The 13,900-nt window shown below is 55.4% G+C and overlaps 2 protein-coding genes across 3 annotated transcripts; one reads left to right on the top strand and one right to left on the bottom strand.

Moving 5' to 3' along the window:
• Nucleotides 1-29: 29 nt before the first annotated feature.
• LOC111142971 (testis specific serine kinase 3) lies at nucleotides 30-2,134 on the bottom strand. 2 transcript variants are annotated; one of them, XM_022496329.1, is made up of 2 exons: nucleotides 1,501-2,134; nucleotides 30-761 (listed from the first exon to the last, which is right to left on the bottom strand). In XM_022496329.1, the coding sequence occupies exons 1-2, from the start codon at nucleotides 1,643-1,645 to the stop codon at nucleotides 100-102; spliced, it is 807 nt and encodes a 268-aa protein (XP_022352037.1). In that variant the 5' UTR covers nucleotides 1,646-2,134; the 3' UTR covers nucleotides 30-99. The 2 variants fall into 2 exon arrangements, with proteins under 2 accessions (XP_022352037.1, XP_022352038.1); XM_022496330.1 differs by having other exon boundaries at nucleotides 1,908-2,134.
• Nucleotides 2,135-2,280: 146 nt separating this feature from the next.
• Nucleotides 2,281-3,135, top strand: LOC111143685 (family with sequence similarity 229 member A). Its single transcript, XM_022497513.1, has 3 exons — nucleotides 2,281-2,417; nucleotides 2,499-2,645; nucleotides 2,871-3,135. Exons 1-3 carry the CDS (start codon nucleotides 2,281-2,283, stop codon nucleotides 2,971-2,973), a joined length of 387 nt encoding a protein of 128 aa, XP_022353221.1. The 3' UTR covers nucleotides 2,974-3,135.
• The last annotated feature ends 10,765 nt before the right edge of the window (nucleotides 3,136-13,900 follow it).

The raw sequence follows: 13,900 nt of genomic DNA, 5'->3' as shown, positions 1-13,900 counted from the left end.
GAGAAGTAAAGTGTAAAATACATATCAGCATCTTAGAAGCGGGTTTTTGGGTTTGCTTTCTCCCCCTGCTTTATTGGGGAGGACTTGCCATTGCTTTTATCAAGTGCTTGCTAGCCACGGATGCCAACTAACTTCTTCGATTGAGGGCCGGAGGATCATATCTGGTTCCAGGAGCCGCTTGAGCAGGTCCTGGCATTCGGCCGAGATGCCCAGATGAGTGGGGAAGGACACCCCCTTCTGCTGCTGCCACAGCATCTTGGGGATGTCTGTGTCGTCAAAAGGTAGGCTGGCACAGAGCATGACGTACAGGACCACACCCATGCTCCAGACGTCCCCCTTCTTGCTGTCGTGGGGGATTCCCTGCAGCACCTCGGGGGCGGCATAGGCTGTGCTGCCGCAGAAGGTCTGGCTCAGCTCCCGGCGTGACTTGGGCAACACCTTCGCGAAGCCAAAGTCAGTCAGCTTCAGGTTGAAGCCCTGCAACAAGGCGTTCTCACATTTGAGGTCCCGGTGGGCCACACCACAGCCATGGCAGTAGCGAATGGCCTCGACCATCTGACGGAAGAGGGCCTTGGCCCGGCTCTCGGGCAGTGGCCCCCCATTCAGCACACAGTCAAAGACATCCCCTCCTTCAGCCAGTTCCATCACCAGGTAGATTTTCCCGTCAGCAGACTCCAGCATCTCATACACCTGGATGATGTTCTTGTGGTCCAGGGTGCGAACAATCTGGAGCTCCCGAGGCAGGAATCTCTGGATAAATTCTGAGGAAATGGGAAAAGACATGGGGTATCAAGTCCGGAAGGGCATTAACTCTCCACTCCTGTCTCCTGCCTCCCAGCTTCCGTCTGCCCACCGTGTCTGGTTCTGGTGCCTGGGGTCCCATTCACTCTTAAACGTCTAGCTGCTTGGACATTGCAAAAAATGCTCACACTGTTATTTTTGTAGTTAATATATTATTCAAAGGAACGACTCCCTGCACCCTCAGGGACTATTGTGAGCAACCTGTGAGACCACAGATATCAAAGTGCTTTGAGGGGTTTTAGACAAAACCACTGAATCTCAGGTATGAGGCCTGATTTGCCCACAGCGTGGTGAGCCAGCTCCTCACATGCCTGCCCCCTGACCCGCGGTTCCCAAGCCCTGTCTTCCTTTCTCTCACTTCCGCCTGCCACGGCAGCAGCTCCTGCCCTCTACCAGCCTAGGCCAGGGCCTCTCTGCCCATATCTGTGGGGGACAGAGGGAACAGGGAAGGCCCAGCAAGGGGGGTTGTGCCTGCAAGGACCCTTTACCTCCCTCCACTTTAATCTTGGGTTTTAGAGGTGCAACGTTCCTGGACTTCCAGCATCCTCCTCTTCCCCACTCACCTACCCCGGAGCCACAAACTCCCTTGCACTCCTTGGGTCCAGACCAAAGGGGAGGAGGGGATGATCCTTTCCAACTGGAGGAAGTGCCCACCCACCTCAACCAGCCCTCCCTTCCTCCAAAGGGGCCCCAGCTCACCTTCTGGCCCTCCCATCTTGTCTATAATTTTAATTGCCACTTTTCTTTGGTGTTTTTTGGAAAATGCTTCTTTGACTTTTGAGTAGGTCCCTTCCCCAATGGTCTTGCCCAGCTGGTACCCACTGGAGAGCAGAAAGTCCTCCATGCTGTCTAGCGCCTCCTTCCTTCCTATCACCCTCTCAGCTCATGCTGCCTCTGTGAGGCAGCTCTACTCCACCATCGCCCTTGGCCTGCTCCTTTTCCCCCCAAGGACTTCATGCGCAGCCGCTCCCAGCGCTAGAACATTCTCCGTCTGGACACAGCAGCCACGGGTGGTGGGGAGGGAGAGGGCCAGACATTTTAAAACTCCGGCCCAATTGTGATGTAAATGCTGTGTGACCCTTGGCCAAAATTGTCAGTGCCCTTACCTGCCCTCACCATCACCACCACCAAACCCACCACGGGTTAAGTCCTCGCCGCGCCCGCGCCCCCGTCCCCCAGGCGGGCAGGGAGTCGCAGCCCGCCCCGGGGCGCTCGGGGGAGTCTGCGCGCTGCCCGGGATGAGCGGCTCCTTTTCGTGGACGCCACCTCGTGGCTGCTTGCAGCCGCCTCCTGCGCCCCCATCGGGCTGCAGGGGGTCCGCCCGACCCAGTGCCGAGGCGCCATGGCCGGAGCGCTCCGGCCCCGGCTCGCGGCCGCGCTGAGCGCCGGGCCTCCCAAGTCGATGGGGGTGGGAGGGGGGGGGGTTCCCAGCGAGAGGAACCGGCTCTGTGAGGTCAGCGCGCCGCGGCCCGGGTCACAATGCAGCCCGCCCCCTCGACGCCCGGGCCGCGGCGCGCCGCAGACACCTGCCGGGCTCCGCCTGGACCGGAGCGTCCTCCCGCGGCCAGGGGTCCGGCAGCTGCTTCCAGCCTGGGACCGGCCTCGGCCTCCAGCAGGTGAGCAACAGCCCAGAGGGCGGGCGCGGGCAGGGGGCGCCCGGCGGCCCGGGAGCGGCCTGACCGCCACTCCCCTGGCAGAGCGCCCCGGGGCCTGGACATGAGTGCCCAGGAGCCCCCGCAGGGTCGAAGATTCCCCATTGAGGCCGGAGACTCCCCTGGCCTTGCCGCCGCCCCCGAATCCCAGGACAGCCCGGAGCCGGTGGCCACGGAGCACAACCCGGTCAGGTGAGGCCGGCGCCCTCCCCGCGGCCCCTCCCGCCCCCCCGACCGTCCCCGCCGTGCGGGGACTCCGGACCGCCTGCGTCCAGGCTTTCCCTGCCCAGAACCCTGTCCCAGCGTCAGGGCCTCTCCCACCCTCCGGCACCGCGGAAGCCCCGTGGGGGCGGGTTGGCCCGGGTGCAGTCCCCGGGCGCGGTCCCAACAGCAGAGGCCGGGCCCTGATTTCCTCAGGCCGCTTCGACGCTGCCCGGGCTGCCACTGCCTGACGCTGCTGCACGTGCCCATCGACGTCTACCTGGCCATGGGCGGGAGCCCCCGGGCCCGCGCCACCTGAGTGCGCCTGCGCACGGCGGCTCCGCGGGAGCCGGGCGGGGACGAGGCCCGCCGCGGGCCACCACGCTGAGGTCGCGCGCGCCGAGCACGAGACAATGATGCACATTTTAAAATAAAAGAATGATGCACATTTTAATAAAGCACAGCATAAACTGTTCTTTCCACTCAGGGCTGGCCGTGTATGTCTGTCCCGTTCATCGGTCCGCAAACTGCTCCACCCCATCCAACAGCTCCTTCCTCTTGGCGGCCTCCTCCCTCGGACCCAGCCCTAGAGGCCGGCCCTCCCCGTCCGCCCAAACGCCCCCACCCACCCAACCTCTTACTGATTCTGACCCCTTCCAGGATTATCTTTCCCCTCGGCCCCTGGCCTCATCCTTCTCATCTCTCTCCTGAGTTTTCCAATGCAATCCGCATAGCTGTGCTGGATTCCGGGGGTCCAGAGAAGCTCCGGACTGGAGGGGCTGGACAGACAACTCAGAATAAAGAGAATGGCCAACCACACCCGCCCATTTAATGCTCCCGAGTTGGAATTAGAGTTTGCTACCTGCTGTTCTGTGACCCTGGGCGGCTCGGGTTAGGGGCCATCTAGAGCCTGATTTCTCCTAGGAGTAGCGGGACCAGAAAAAGATTGGGAGAGAAGTCGTTTGAAACACCTTGATTTCTCATTCCCCTTTTATAGGCGAGGGAACAGAGCCTTGAAACACTTCCCCGGGCTCCCGCAGATGATGGTTGATAGGCTAGCACACTTCTCAGTGTCCTCAGACTTAATACTCTAAAATCCATCCATGACCCAAGGATGCCTGGAAGTACGGCATTTAGCTGAACAAGTATTTTCCACTTTCCAATTTTGCTTTAATGAATCTGTATTATTTTAATATTGGGGAAAAAATACACATAACCCAGAGGTCAGGTTCACTCTCTCCTGTCCCCTGAAATCTAAAGGCAAAGGACCTAACACCCCTAATCCACATGGGGTAGAACTCCCAGCCCTCCCTAGAGTACTTCAAAATCCCACACTCACCCAAAAGGACCACCATTCTCAGTTTCCACATTAATTCTCTCCCAGGCAGACCCAAACTTAGGAGACTCATTAAAAGAGGAGAAGAGGTCACTATAATGCACACCTGAAACTAATATTACACTATGTTAACTAACTGGAATTTAAAACTTTAAAAAAGTAAAATAAAAAAATATATTAAAAAGTAAAAAAAAAAAAAAAGACGAGAGGATGTTTGCCAATAAAGGGTCTACTTCAAAGTGAGGGTTTAAGACTTGACCACTCGGTGCCTGGTCCTTCAAACACCCTGGTGTTAGAAAGTCTTCGCATGCTTCTCTTTCCCTTTCACCCACCAGAAGAATCCGTGGCTTCGGGCCACAGTGCTGACTTCTCTCTCCTCCTTACTCCCCACCTCCTCCATTCTTAGAGAGCCCCTGGGGCTCTCAGTTCACTCTATTAAGTGGAGTAATCTAGCTGTTTCCATCCCCATCAAACTCCAGCCAGGCAGGCCTTACTCAGCAGTGCTGCAGCTGTGCTAGAAGGGGGCCTTCCTGTAAACAGTCACCCCCCTCCTTAGAAGACCACTGTAAGTTTAGAGAGAAAAAATTGTTGGCCTCTGTATTGGTAAGGTCTCTCCTTTACAAACAAATGAAGTTAACTTATGCCAAAAAGGAATTGGTCGTTTCCAGTGGCTGGGAAGAATGAAAGCTTTCCAGATACCTAAGCTCAAAGGAAGAACTGTAGAAACCAGAGTGTCTGCTGGGCCCATCAGGACTGCTCCTTTGTTCATCTCTTATCCCTGATTATCTCCTCTGGGCAGGGAACATGGCTGTGGCAGTTTGGAAATTGCAGTTGGAAGGGAGACGTGCTTTCTCCCAGCCTCAGTTTACCTGACCTTGGGAAGGGCAGTGATTTGCCCTTCTTTTAAGTCGCATGCGCACTGTTTTGGCCAATTACCATCTTCAGGGAAATGCGAGACTGTAATTGATCCGGCTGGGCCAGCAGAACCTGCCCTTGAGGTGGAAGCATGGCCAGGTGATGGACAGCATCACCAGAAAACAATGGGAAGAAATGGAAAACAAAACAAAACAAAACAAAACACACATTCCAGGAGCAGAGAGAGCTTATGTAAAGATTGGATATCCCTGAGAGGAAAAGAAGCTCAGAGAGAGAGAGAGAGAGTGGCAGGGGCCAGGGTGGCAATTCTGTTCCATGGCAATGAGAAGCCTTGGACAGTGTGACAGGAGTGAGACCACTGGGTTCTCATTTGGGCTCTCCCCTACCTCGGTCGGTACAAGTCCATCAGCCAGGCCCATGCAGGGCACTGGGGATTCAGCAGTGAACTTGAAGGACACGGGCACTGGCCCTCACGGACTCATACAGCCTAGCGGGCAGAAGACCTCACTTCAGCAAGTTCCTTCCTTACTAGTTTAAAAAATCTGGGGGGCTTCCTGGCTGACTCAGTTGGAAGAGCATGCGACTCTTGATGTCAGGGTGGTAAATTCGAGCCCCACGTTGGGTGTAGAGCTTACTTAAACAAATACATACACTTTAAAAAAAAAAAAAAGGGAGGTGGTGTCTGGGTGACTTGGTTGAGCTGAGCGTCTGACTCTTGGTTTATGCTCAGATCATGATCTCAGGTCATTGGATCAAGCCCCACATTGGGCTCCACACTTCCCCCACCTCCACTCCCCGTCAGCTCTCTCATTCTCCCTAAAATAAATAAAATCTTTTTAAAAAAAGAAGAAGAAAAAAAAAAAAAGACTGACTGCCAGCCATCCCCCATATGCTTGGATAGTGAGTGAGGCGAACATTACAGACACCTTGCCTGGAGGGGTCAGACCCTGGGGCCAGTTAGTTCCACTAAGTGGAGGGAATATTGTACGCAAAGGCCTGAAGGCTGGAAAGCGCGGAGGCGTTCCAGGAAATCAGTTCAATCACCTTCTTCCAACACCTACCTATATGGGCTACACCAGGTGCTGAGAACCTAGACTTGAATCTGACAGATCCCTGGCCCTGACAGAGCTCAGAATTCAGGGGATCTGACGAAGAACCTAACAGAAGAGAAGCTGGATCAAGGGGGCCTTGGATCTGAGCTTCGTTCTACAGGTGACAGCATGACACACTCCAGCCTGACTCACTCGCTCACCGATTTCTTTTCCGCTTGTCCGTCCTGTTAGCATTTCTTCTTTTGTCCCCCGGAAAAGTCACCAGCCTAAATTCTTAGATTTGAGTCCCGACTCTGCAATTTTCTAACTGTGCAAACTTGGTCTTGTTACTTAGCCTCTCTGAGTCTCCATTTCCAAATCTGTAAAATGGGGCTAACGACACCTGCTTGAAGTCTGCGCGCATCTCCAGCGCCAGGTAGGAGTCTCAGGCACAGACAGCGCTTGAGCAAAAAAGGCTGCTGCTGCTCCTACCTCTGGCTTTGAGGGGCAGCAGAGAGCCAGCCAGTCATGTCCCCTGGGCCTGGGTGATGTCCAGCCTTGGAGAGGGCTGGGGAATCCCTCTTGCCTCTCTCTGCCAGTTCACAGCTTTTCCGTTTGTGAGCCTAGGAACTTGGTTGGGGGGCATTTCCAGGGGAATTGCCAAGCGGGAAAGAGAGAGCTGCCTCCCTCGCCCTTGAGGGTAAAGCTGCCCCCAGACCCTAAGGCAGGACTACCTGATCCCAATCTTATTCTCTGGGCCCAAAGAATAGGGAGGGACCTGGGAAAAGGGTCATACTCCAATTACGGCTTCCCCTGACTTGCCTCTCAGACACCTTATTAACTAGCCCCTCCCTAAAGGACCCCCTTTTAGAAGGAGGGGGCGAAGTACAGATGGACCCCCAGGTTACCATGGAGATGGCAGGGAAAAGGTTGCTGTATCGTCATGGCAACAACTGACGTCAGTACTACCCTTTCCCGTTGCTTGATGGGGGTGGGGGGGGACAGCCACCCCAACCATAAGCAAATACCCCACAAAGCCTCCTTCCCTTACTGAGCCAATCAACCAGGGGGTCGACAGGCTTAATATAGCACAGAGTTAAAAGCAGCCTCTGATGTCAGTCAAATCTTCGTTCAAATTTAAGCTGTGGGAATTTTAGCAAGTTCCTTAAGCCCTGGAAGTCTCATTGTACGATGGGGATAAGTAAGCTACATGCCTCCGAGGACTAGTGGGAGGACTGCAAGGTGTCATGGGTCATGGGCACTGGGCCAGCTCATGGGAAGTGGGTTCTGACATTAGGGACTGTTGAGTCCTGGGGACCCATCACAGATGCAACCCTTCAGACAGAAACTCACAGCCCCTGGAAAGCCTAGAAAGGGCTTCCAGGGACTGGTCTCCTGAGTTGGAACATCTCAGAACTGGGGGTGGGGGGGGTCCTCAAGGGGAACCAGAAAGAGTGGAATTTCCAGACTCTGAGGAAACCCCAGATGCCACTTTCCCTGAAACCCCGTCACATCCGGACTCTGGCCCAACTTCCCCTTCTCCTCCCCTCTGCCTCCTCCGAGGCCCTCACAGCAGCCTGCTGCCTCTCGGGCCTCCACCTGCTCTTCCAGGAAAAAGGCTGGATGAGGGCCCAAGGGAAGACATCAGGCAACCAGACACCAGCTAGGTCAGTGGGTTGGACACCACAGGGATACCAGTGTCCCAGCACCTGCAGGCCTCTCCCCACCCACTCTCCGGGGTGAGGCCAACACAAATATTCTCGTTCCCTGTCTCTGCCCTCACTGTCTTTCCAGGCAACCAGAGTCCGTTTGCCCCACAGGGGCCCGTCATTGCCCAAGTCCAGAGTTATTTATGAAGACCACAAACCCAGCCATACCATTCTCCTATTTAAGACTCATCGATGGCTGCTTCTTCTTTTTTTTTTTTTTAAAGATTTTATTTATTTGACAGACAGAGGTCACAAGTAGGCAGAGAGGCAGGCAGAGAGAGAGAGAGGAGGAAGCAGACTCCCCGCTGAGCGGAGAGCCCAATGTGGGGCTCGATCCCAGGACCCTGGGATCATGACCCGAGCCAAAGGCAGTTGCTTTAACCCACTGAGTCACCCAGGCGCCCCTCATCGATGGCTTCTTTCCATCACTTATCCAGCCACACCAGACATCCCCTAGTGATTCACCTAACATTCTTCCACTTTCAGCATGCCGCTCCTTCTGCCTGGAGCAGCCTCTCTCTCAACCTCACTTACCCTTCCGACCTCCACCAGTTGTCCCTTCTCCCAGAAGGCTCCTCAGACCACCTGACCTTCCCCTCTCATAGCACCTGCTTGTCCCACTGTGTACTCAGACATTCCTTGATCCCCAGTGAATGCCTGCCTTCCCCACCACACTGGGGACTCACTGAGGGCAGGGCCTCTGTCAAGTTCATCCTGACACCCCAGGGGCCTCGAGTGGCAGGGCTCAGGAGTTGGTAGAAAGTCTACAGATTAGACTAGCTAGAGAATGCTTGAGAAGGCCACAGAGGAGAGGCCCCAGTGCTGTGAAGAGAAGGAACAGCAGAGCCAGCTAGGAGGCCCGGAATGGTTCCCCGAAGGACAATGGAGCTGAGACGAGCAGCAGTGACCCAGGCAAGGACATGAGGGGAATATCCCTGGCACTGAAACTGGTAGATGCCAAGGGTAAACTTGGTGCTGAAGACACTGTGCAGAGGGACAAACTCATATTTTGGAAAGACAATCCTGGCTGCTTTGTGGGAACAGACCACGTTAGGTAGGGATAGAGAGTGGCTGCAGTTCCAAGTCAGGCGGCGGCTGCGGGGGCCCAGGTGAAAGGCGAGGGGCCTTGGACCAGGCACTCACTGGCAGTGGAAATGGAGAGAAGCAACGGGATTTTTAAAATGTCCGGGTGGGGCACCTGGGTGGCTCAGTTGATAAAGCGTCAGACTCTTGATTTCAGCTCAGGTTGTGATCTCAGGGTGGTGGGACTAAGCCCCAAGTCAGTCTGGCTCCATGGCTGGGGTGGGGTGGGTGGATGGAGAGGGATTGCTTGAGATTCTCTCTCTCTCTCTCTGTCTCTCTCAAATAAATAAATATAATCTTTTAAAAAAAATTAAATGTTCTAGAGAGGATAGGATTTCATAGCTGTTTCAATATGAAAAGAGAGAGAAGCGCCTACAACAAAACCCAGATTTTTGGTCCTGGCAACTGAGGAAACGGCCAAGCTAGGGAACCTGGATGGGAGGAAGGGCAGGTGTGGGGCATGTTTCTGGGAGGTGGGACATCTGGAGGAGGGAGGTAGGAGGGGTGCCAGGAGACAGGTGTGGGGCAGAGAAGACAGATGAAGGCTGAAAGTGAGAAGTGAGTCTCTAACAGAGGCAGAGCCCCAAGGCATGGGAACCAACGAGATTTCCTTAGGCCATGATTAGGCGGTGAGCAAAGGATGAGCAATTTGCCATGTGGCGGAGCCAGTACGATGGCAAGAAAATCAAGAGTTCACAATGTCCAGAAAAACAAGGACACAAAAGTATTTCAAGCAGGAATAATTTGTATCGAAGTGAGCCGCTGCTAAGGGGTCAAGTTAGATAAAGACTCAGGACCATCCCTTGGCTTTAACAACAAGGAGGTCAGTGATGACCTTGAGGAGCAGAGCTGTTACTGTGGAATGGTGGGGGAGGAAGCCAGATTGCTGGGGCTGAGTGAGAAAGTGGAAACAGCATGTGTACACAACTCTTTCAAGAATGTTGGCTGTGAAGGGGAGCTGGAGAAGGACATAGGGTTGAGGGAGGGCTTTCTTCTTTTTCAAAGATAGGAAAGACTAGAGCCTGTTTGTTTGCTGCTGGGAAGGAGCCATCAGGGAGGGAGAGGTTGGAGATAGGGAAAAGAGGAAGGGATGAGGGGAGGGAGATTCCCTAAGGAGGGAAAACAGGAGATTAAATCCCCAAATATGGCCGCACAATTGGGGGGCAAGTCAGGGCCTGTATTGGGCCCTGGGGGCACGGAACAGCTGCCCACTCTCCCCAGCAGCCAGTGTGAGTCACTGGGGGGGAAATAGCCCAAACTGGCAGTGTGGGAAAGGGAGCTGGGCCAGTGAGTTCCTCTAGATCCCAGGGGGTTGGGGAGCAGGGCCCAGCCTGGGCTCTAAGCCCTGAGCTGAGCCCTGAACCCCATGCTCCACTCAGAAGGAGGGCACAGGGGGTTGTCTCACCCCCTGGAGGGGTGGGCAGAGTTGTATGAAAGCTGGGTTTTACTTTTGGCTTTTCTCAACCACTCTCTAAACCTCAGTTTCCCCTTCTCCCAAGCAAGTGTGTTAGACCAGATCAAGAGCTTGTAACTTTTTCTTGGACCGGCAGTGTGATCCTGCCAGAGATCCTTTCCAGATTCTTTCCAGAAATATATGTGTATTTGGAACTTTGAGACAGTTTAGGGGGTCCTGGATTCCCCAGAAGTTCATTCATATTATGTCTCTAGATGGTGGCCACCTCTCACATTTGAAAGTGCCCTGAGGTAAGGGAAAAAGCTCTTGTAAGAGAGCCTTGGGAGGCAGAGGTGGGGGGATCTTTTGCCTGGGGAGGCGGGCCACCTTTTAAGGTGTGGGTTCTGCCTGAGCACGCCATGGGTAAGGTTTATCTAACCTGCAGCTGACCTTACTGCCCTTGGCCCCCTCTTGCTGCCGCCTTTACCGTCCTTGGTCCTGGGGACTGGGGTGGGAAGGGTGGGGAGTGGTAGTGTCTCAGGAGATCTCAAAATCTGGTACCTGGCCCCCTCCCACCAAAACGGCTGATGAGGTCAGACCACGGACTAGACCCCGCACGCCAGAGGGCCTGGTGCTACCCCCACCCCGTTCTGCCCGCTGATGCCTCCTGCTAAAAACGGCTGGCTGTCCCAGGGGGACTATGGGCTTTCAGGCCTCCCCGCCCCCACACACACCACGGCAGGTATTTAAGAGGTCGAAGTCGGGCCGGGCGGGCTGGACGCCATGCTGTTCACCGAGACTGCCCACTTCGTGGTGAATTTTCTTCTGTCCCGGTGAGGGGGGCCCCGGGGAGGGCGCCGGCGGCATAAAGGGGTCTGGTCCAGCAGCTGGGGGAGGAGGCGTCCGGGCCGAGGACCCCGATGAGGCCCCCCAGTGCCCCTCCCTGTCCCCCTAAAGAGTCCCTCCACCAAGGGTGAGTCTGACGCAGACCTCGCCGCGTCGGATCCGAGGCGGCCCCCTTCTCCCCGCCCGTGGTGCTCCGAGGTGACCGCTGCTCCGTTTCCCCCGCAGGCGGCCCCGGGCCACGCCCCCGCACCGCCTGGACCAGGAGTTGTGTTTCTGGGGCTGCCGGGGCCCGGCCTTGCCGGCGCCCGCCTCTCGCCGCAGCCTGGGCGACTACTGGCTGAGCCCGCAGCGCCGCCGCCCGCCGGGCGCCGCCTGGCGCTGGCCGACGCGCAACCTGCTGGTGCTGCCTGGGGCCACCGGCCTGGCCGACGTCCCCTCGTCGCGCTGGCCCAGCTGCTACGGCGCGCGTCCGCGCCTCACGTGAGCGCGCGGGGCGGGGCGGAGGCCCTGGAGGGGGCGTGGCGTGACGGGGCCTGTGACGGAGGGGCGAATCCCCAGAGTCCAGGGCCGGTCAGGGATTGGATAGACTGGGCTTGACGGAGCCTGGGAGCAGGAGGAGGGGGCGGAATTGGGTAGGAGGGGCGGGGCCTGAAGCTGCAGAGAGTGGAAGGAAGGGGCGGGGCTAGGCGAAATGGGCGTGGACGGGGGGCGGAGCCTTGCCCCCATTCTTTCTGCACAATTTTCCCTCTCTCTAGGTGGAAGCACCGATGGCAGAATATTAACTACCAATTCCTGGGCAAGAGGAAGAGACATCTAGGTCCCCTGCGCCCGTGAGATCTGGTGAGGGGCGGAGCCAAAAGAGGGCGCGGCCGATGGAGGAGGAGGCGGGGCTCCAGGGGCGGGGCCTAGCGGAGATGGTTGGGGGAAGGGCAAGGTACGGATGGGACCTCCGCAGCCGCTGCTTCTCAGACTCCCAATACCTGGAGGGGTTGACCCGCAGTGGGGAGGACCCCTCGGGCCAGCTGTGGGACTCTGTGCGGTTATTCATCCCTTCCTTTCTTTGACCGCCAGGAACAGTTTTTACAAGATTGACAGATTTGACTATATTAAAATTTCTGTTCATCAGAAGGGACCTAAAAAGGTAAAATAATACAGGGGTGCCAGGCGGGCTCAGCCGGTAGAGTATGCAGCTCTTGATCTCAGGGTCCTGAATTTGAGTCCCACGTTGGCCATGGAGATTACTTTAATAATAATAATAATAATAATAGGGACGCCTGGGTGGCTCAGTCAGCTAAGCGTCTGCCTTGGGCTCAGGTCATGATCCCAACATCCTGGGATCTAGCCCTACATCAGGCACCCTGCTCAGCAGGGAGCCTGCTTCTCCCTCTCACTTTGCCTGCTGCTCCCCCTGCTTGTGCACTCTCTCTCTGTGGCAAATGAATAAATAAAATCTTTTAAAAATAATCATAATCATAAGCATAAAGTAAAATAGAGTTCCAAACAAGGTTCCTGCCTAGCAACCAAGCTGAATGGCCTGAGAAAGGAAGGCTTGGGTGGCCTTGAAGTCACAGTCATGGCAGTCATCCTGTGTGTTTCTCTGAACGTCTGACTCTGCCTCTGAGCATGACTGTTTCTCTGGTTGTCCATCTGTCTCTAATCTCTCTGTCCACTTATTTATTCAACAGATACTTATCAAAGGCCTATTTTAGTTTGTGTCAGATTTATACCCTGAGTCATCAGGTTCACATTGGTAAAACAAGCTATCCAAGTCCCTACCCTCATGGGGCTTACATTCTGGTTAGAGAAACAATAGAAAGAAGTCAGAGATAAACAGTGTGCTGGGTTTGAGAAGAATAGGGTGGGCCATGTGCTACCTTGTATGGAGTGGGCAGGGACTTTGTCTTGTCTACAACAGTGCCTGACTCATAATAGAGGTTCAGTAGATGTTGAGTGAATGCATGGGTTGGTCAAGTCCTGTCTGAGGAGGTAACAAGGCTCGAAGGATGAAGGGTCAGCCACTCTAGACTCTGGGAAGAGTGTTCTGAGTGGAGGGAACAGCCTATGTCTGGTACGTGGCCCCTCGCCTCTGGCCGTCTGCCCTGGAGTAGCCCTGCTGCTGTGTCTCTGTTTCTCTGTGATCTTGAGAATTGAAAGGCACGTTTAAACAGGGCCCCTCCGGGCTGTCTGGAAGTGAAGTCACTGCTGAGCTGATTCACCCTCTGGGCTACTCTGGCCTCATTAGCCTAGCCTGGCCTGGCCAGTCCCCTGGAAGCAGGCCCTCTCCCCAGCAGCCTCAGTCCCACAACCTCTGGCTCCTTTCCAGGGTTAGCATCCTGTAGCCCGGCAGGAAGTCCTTCATGCTATCTAACCACAGTCCTTCCTCTCATTCTGCTTGCGGGCAGAGGAGTCCTGCCTGGACAGAGCCCAGTAAAGACCTGACAGAGGGGGGGTGATCACCCCCGTGCAGCCCCAGGGAGGTGAAGGGTGATCTCTCATCTTGGAAGCCTCTGCCACATCCATTTTCTCACTTAGTCCTTCAACACCCCATTTTACAGACAGAAACTCAGGCAGGCCCAGAGAGGGAAATGGGGCGGAACTGGGATCAGAACCCAGATGTCCTGACAAAACAGTAATCATCATAAAACTAATAGGTATTGCTCATTCACTCTCTGCCAGGTAGTGTGCTAAAACTTTGCGTGCCTTTTCTTTTTTGAGACTTAATCACAAATCTTCGGGGCTGGTACTGCTGTTATTTCCACTGTCCTCAGGAGAAGACTGAGGCTCCAAGCCGTTACATGACCTGCCCAAGGACACCCACTAGTTGGTGACAGAGCTGTGTGTGACCCCAGGCAGTGTGGGGTGCCCAGCTACACACCCTCTGCCTAAAGTTCCAGAGGAGAGTCATGGATGTCTGTCTTCCAGGGATCCGGGGAGACAGGCTTCAGGTTCATCGCATCATGGTCCCAAGGCTG

This window comes from Enhydra lutris, unplaced genomic scaffold (assembly GCF_002288905.1).
Source record: "Enhydra lutris kenyoni isolate GAN:26980312 unplaced genomic scaffold, ASM228890v2 scaffoldscaffold9, whole genome shotgun sequence".
NCBI lineage: Eukaryota > Metazoa > Chordata > Mammalia > Carnivora > Mustelidae > Enhydra > Enhydra lutris.
This window is presented reverse-complemented; position numbering and strand designations above follow the sequence as displayed.

Coding starts and splice junctions, on each gene's coding strand:
- LOC111142971 (XM_022496329.1), bottom strand. CDS start 1,645: ATGGAGGACTTTCTGCTCTCCAGTGGGTACCAGCTGGGCAAGACCATT. Junction 762..1,500: donor CAAGATGGGAGGGCCAGAAG/GTGAGCTGGGGC, acceptor CCATTTCCTCAG/AATTTATCCAGAGATTCCTG.
- LOC111143685 (XM_022497513.1), top strand. CDS start 2,281: ATGCAGCCCGCCCCCTCGACGCCCGGGCCGCGGCGCGCCGCAGACACC. Junction 2,418..2,498: donor CCGGCCTCGGCCTCCAGCAG/GTGAGCAACAGC, acceptor CTCCCCTGGCAG/AGCGCCCCGGGGCCTGGACA. Junction 2,646..2,870: donor ACGGAGCACAACCCGGTCAG/GTGAGGCCGGCG, acceptor TGATTTCCTCAG/GCCGCTTCGACGCTGCCCGG.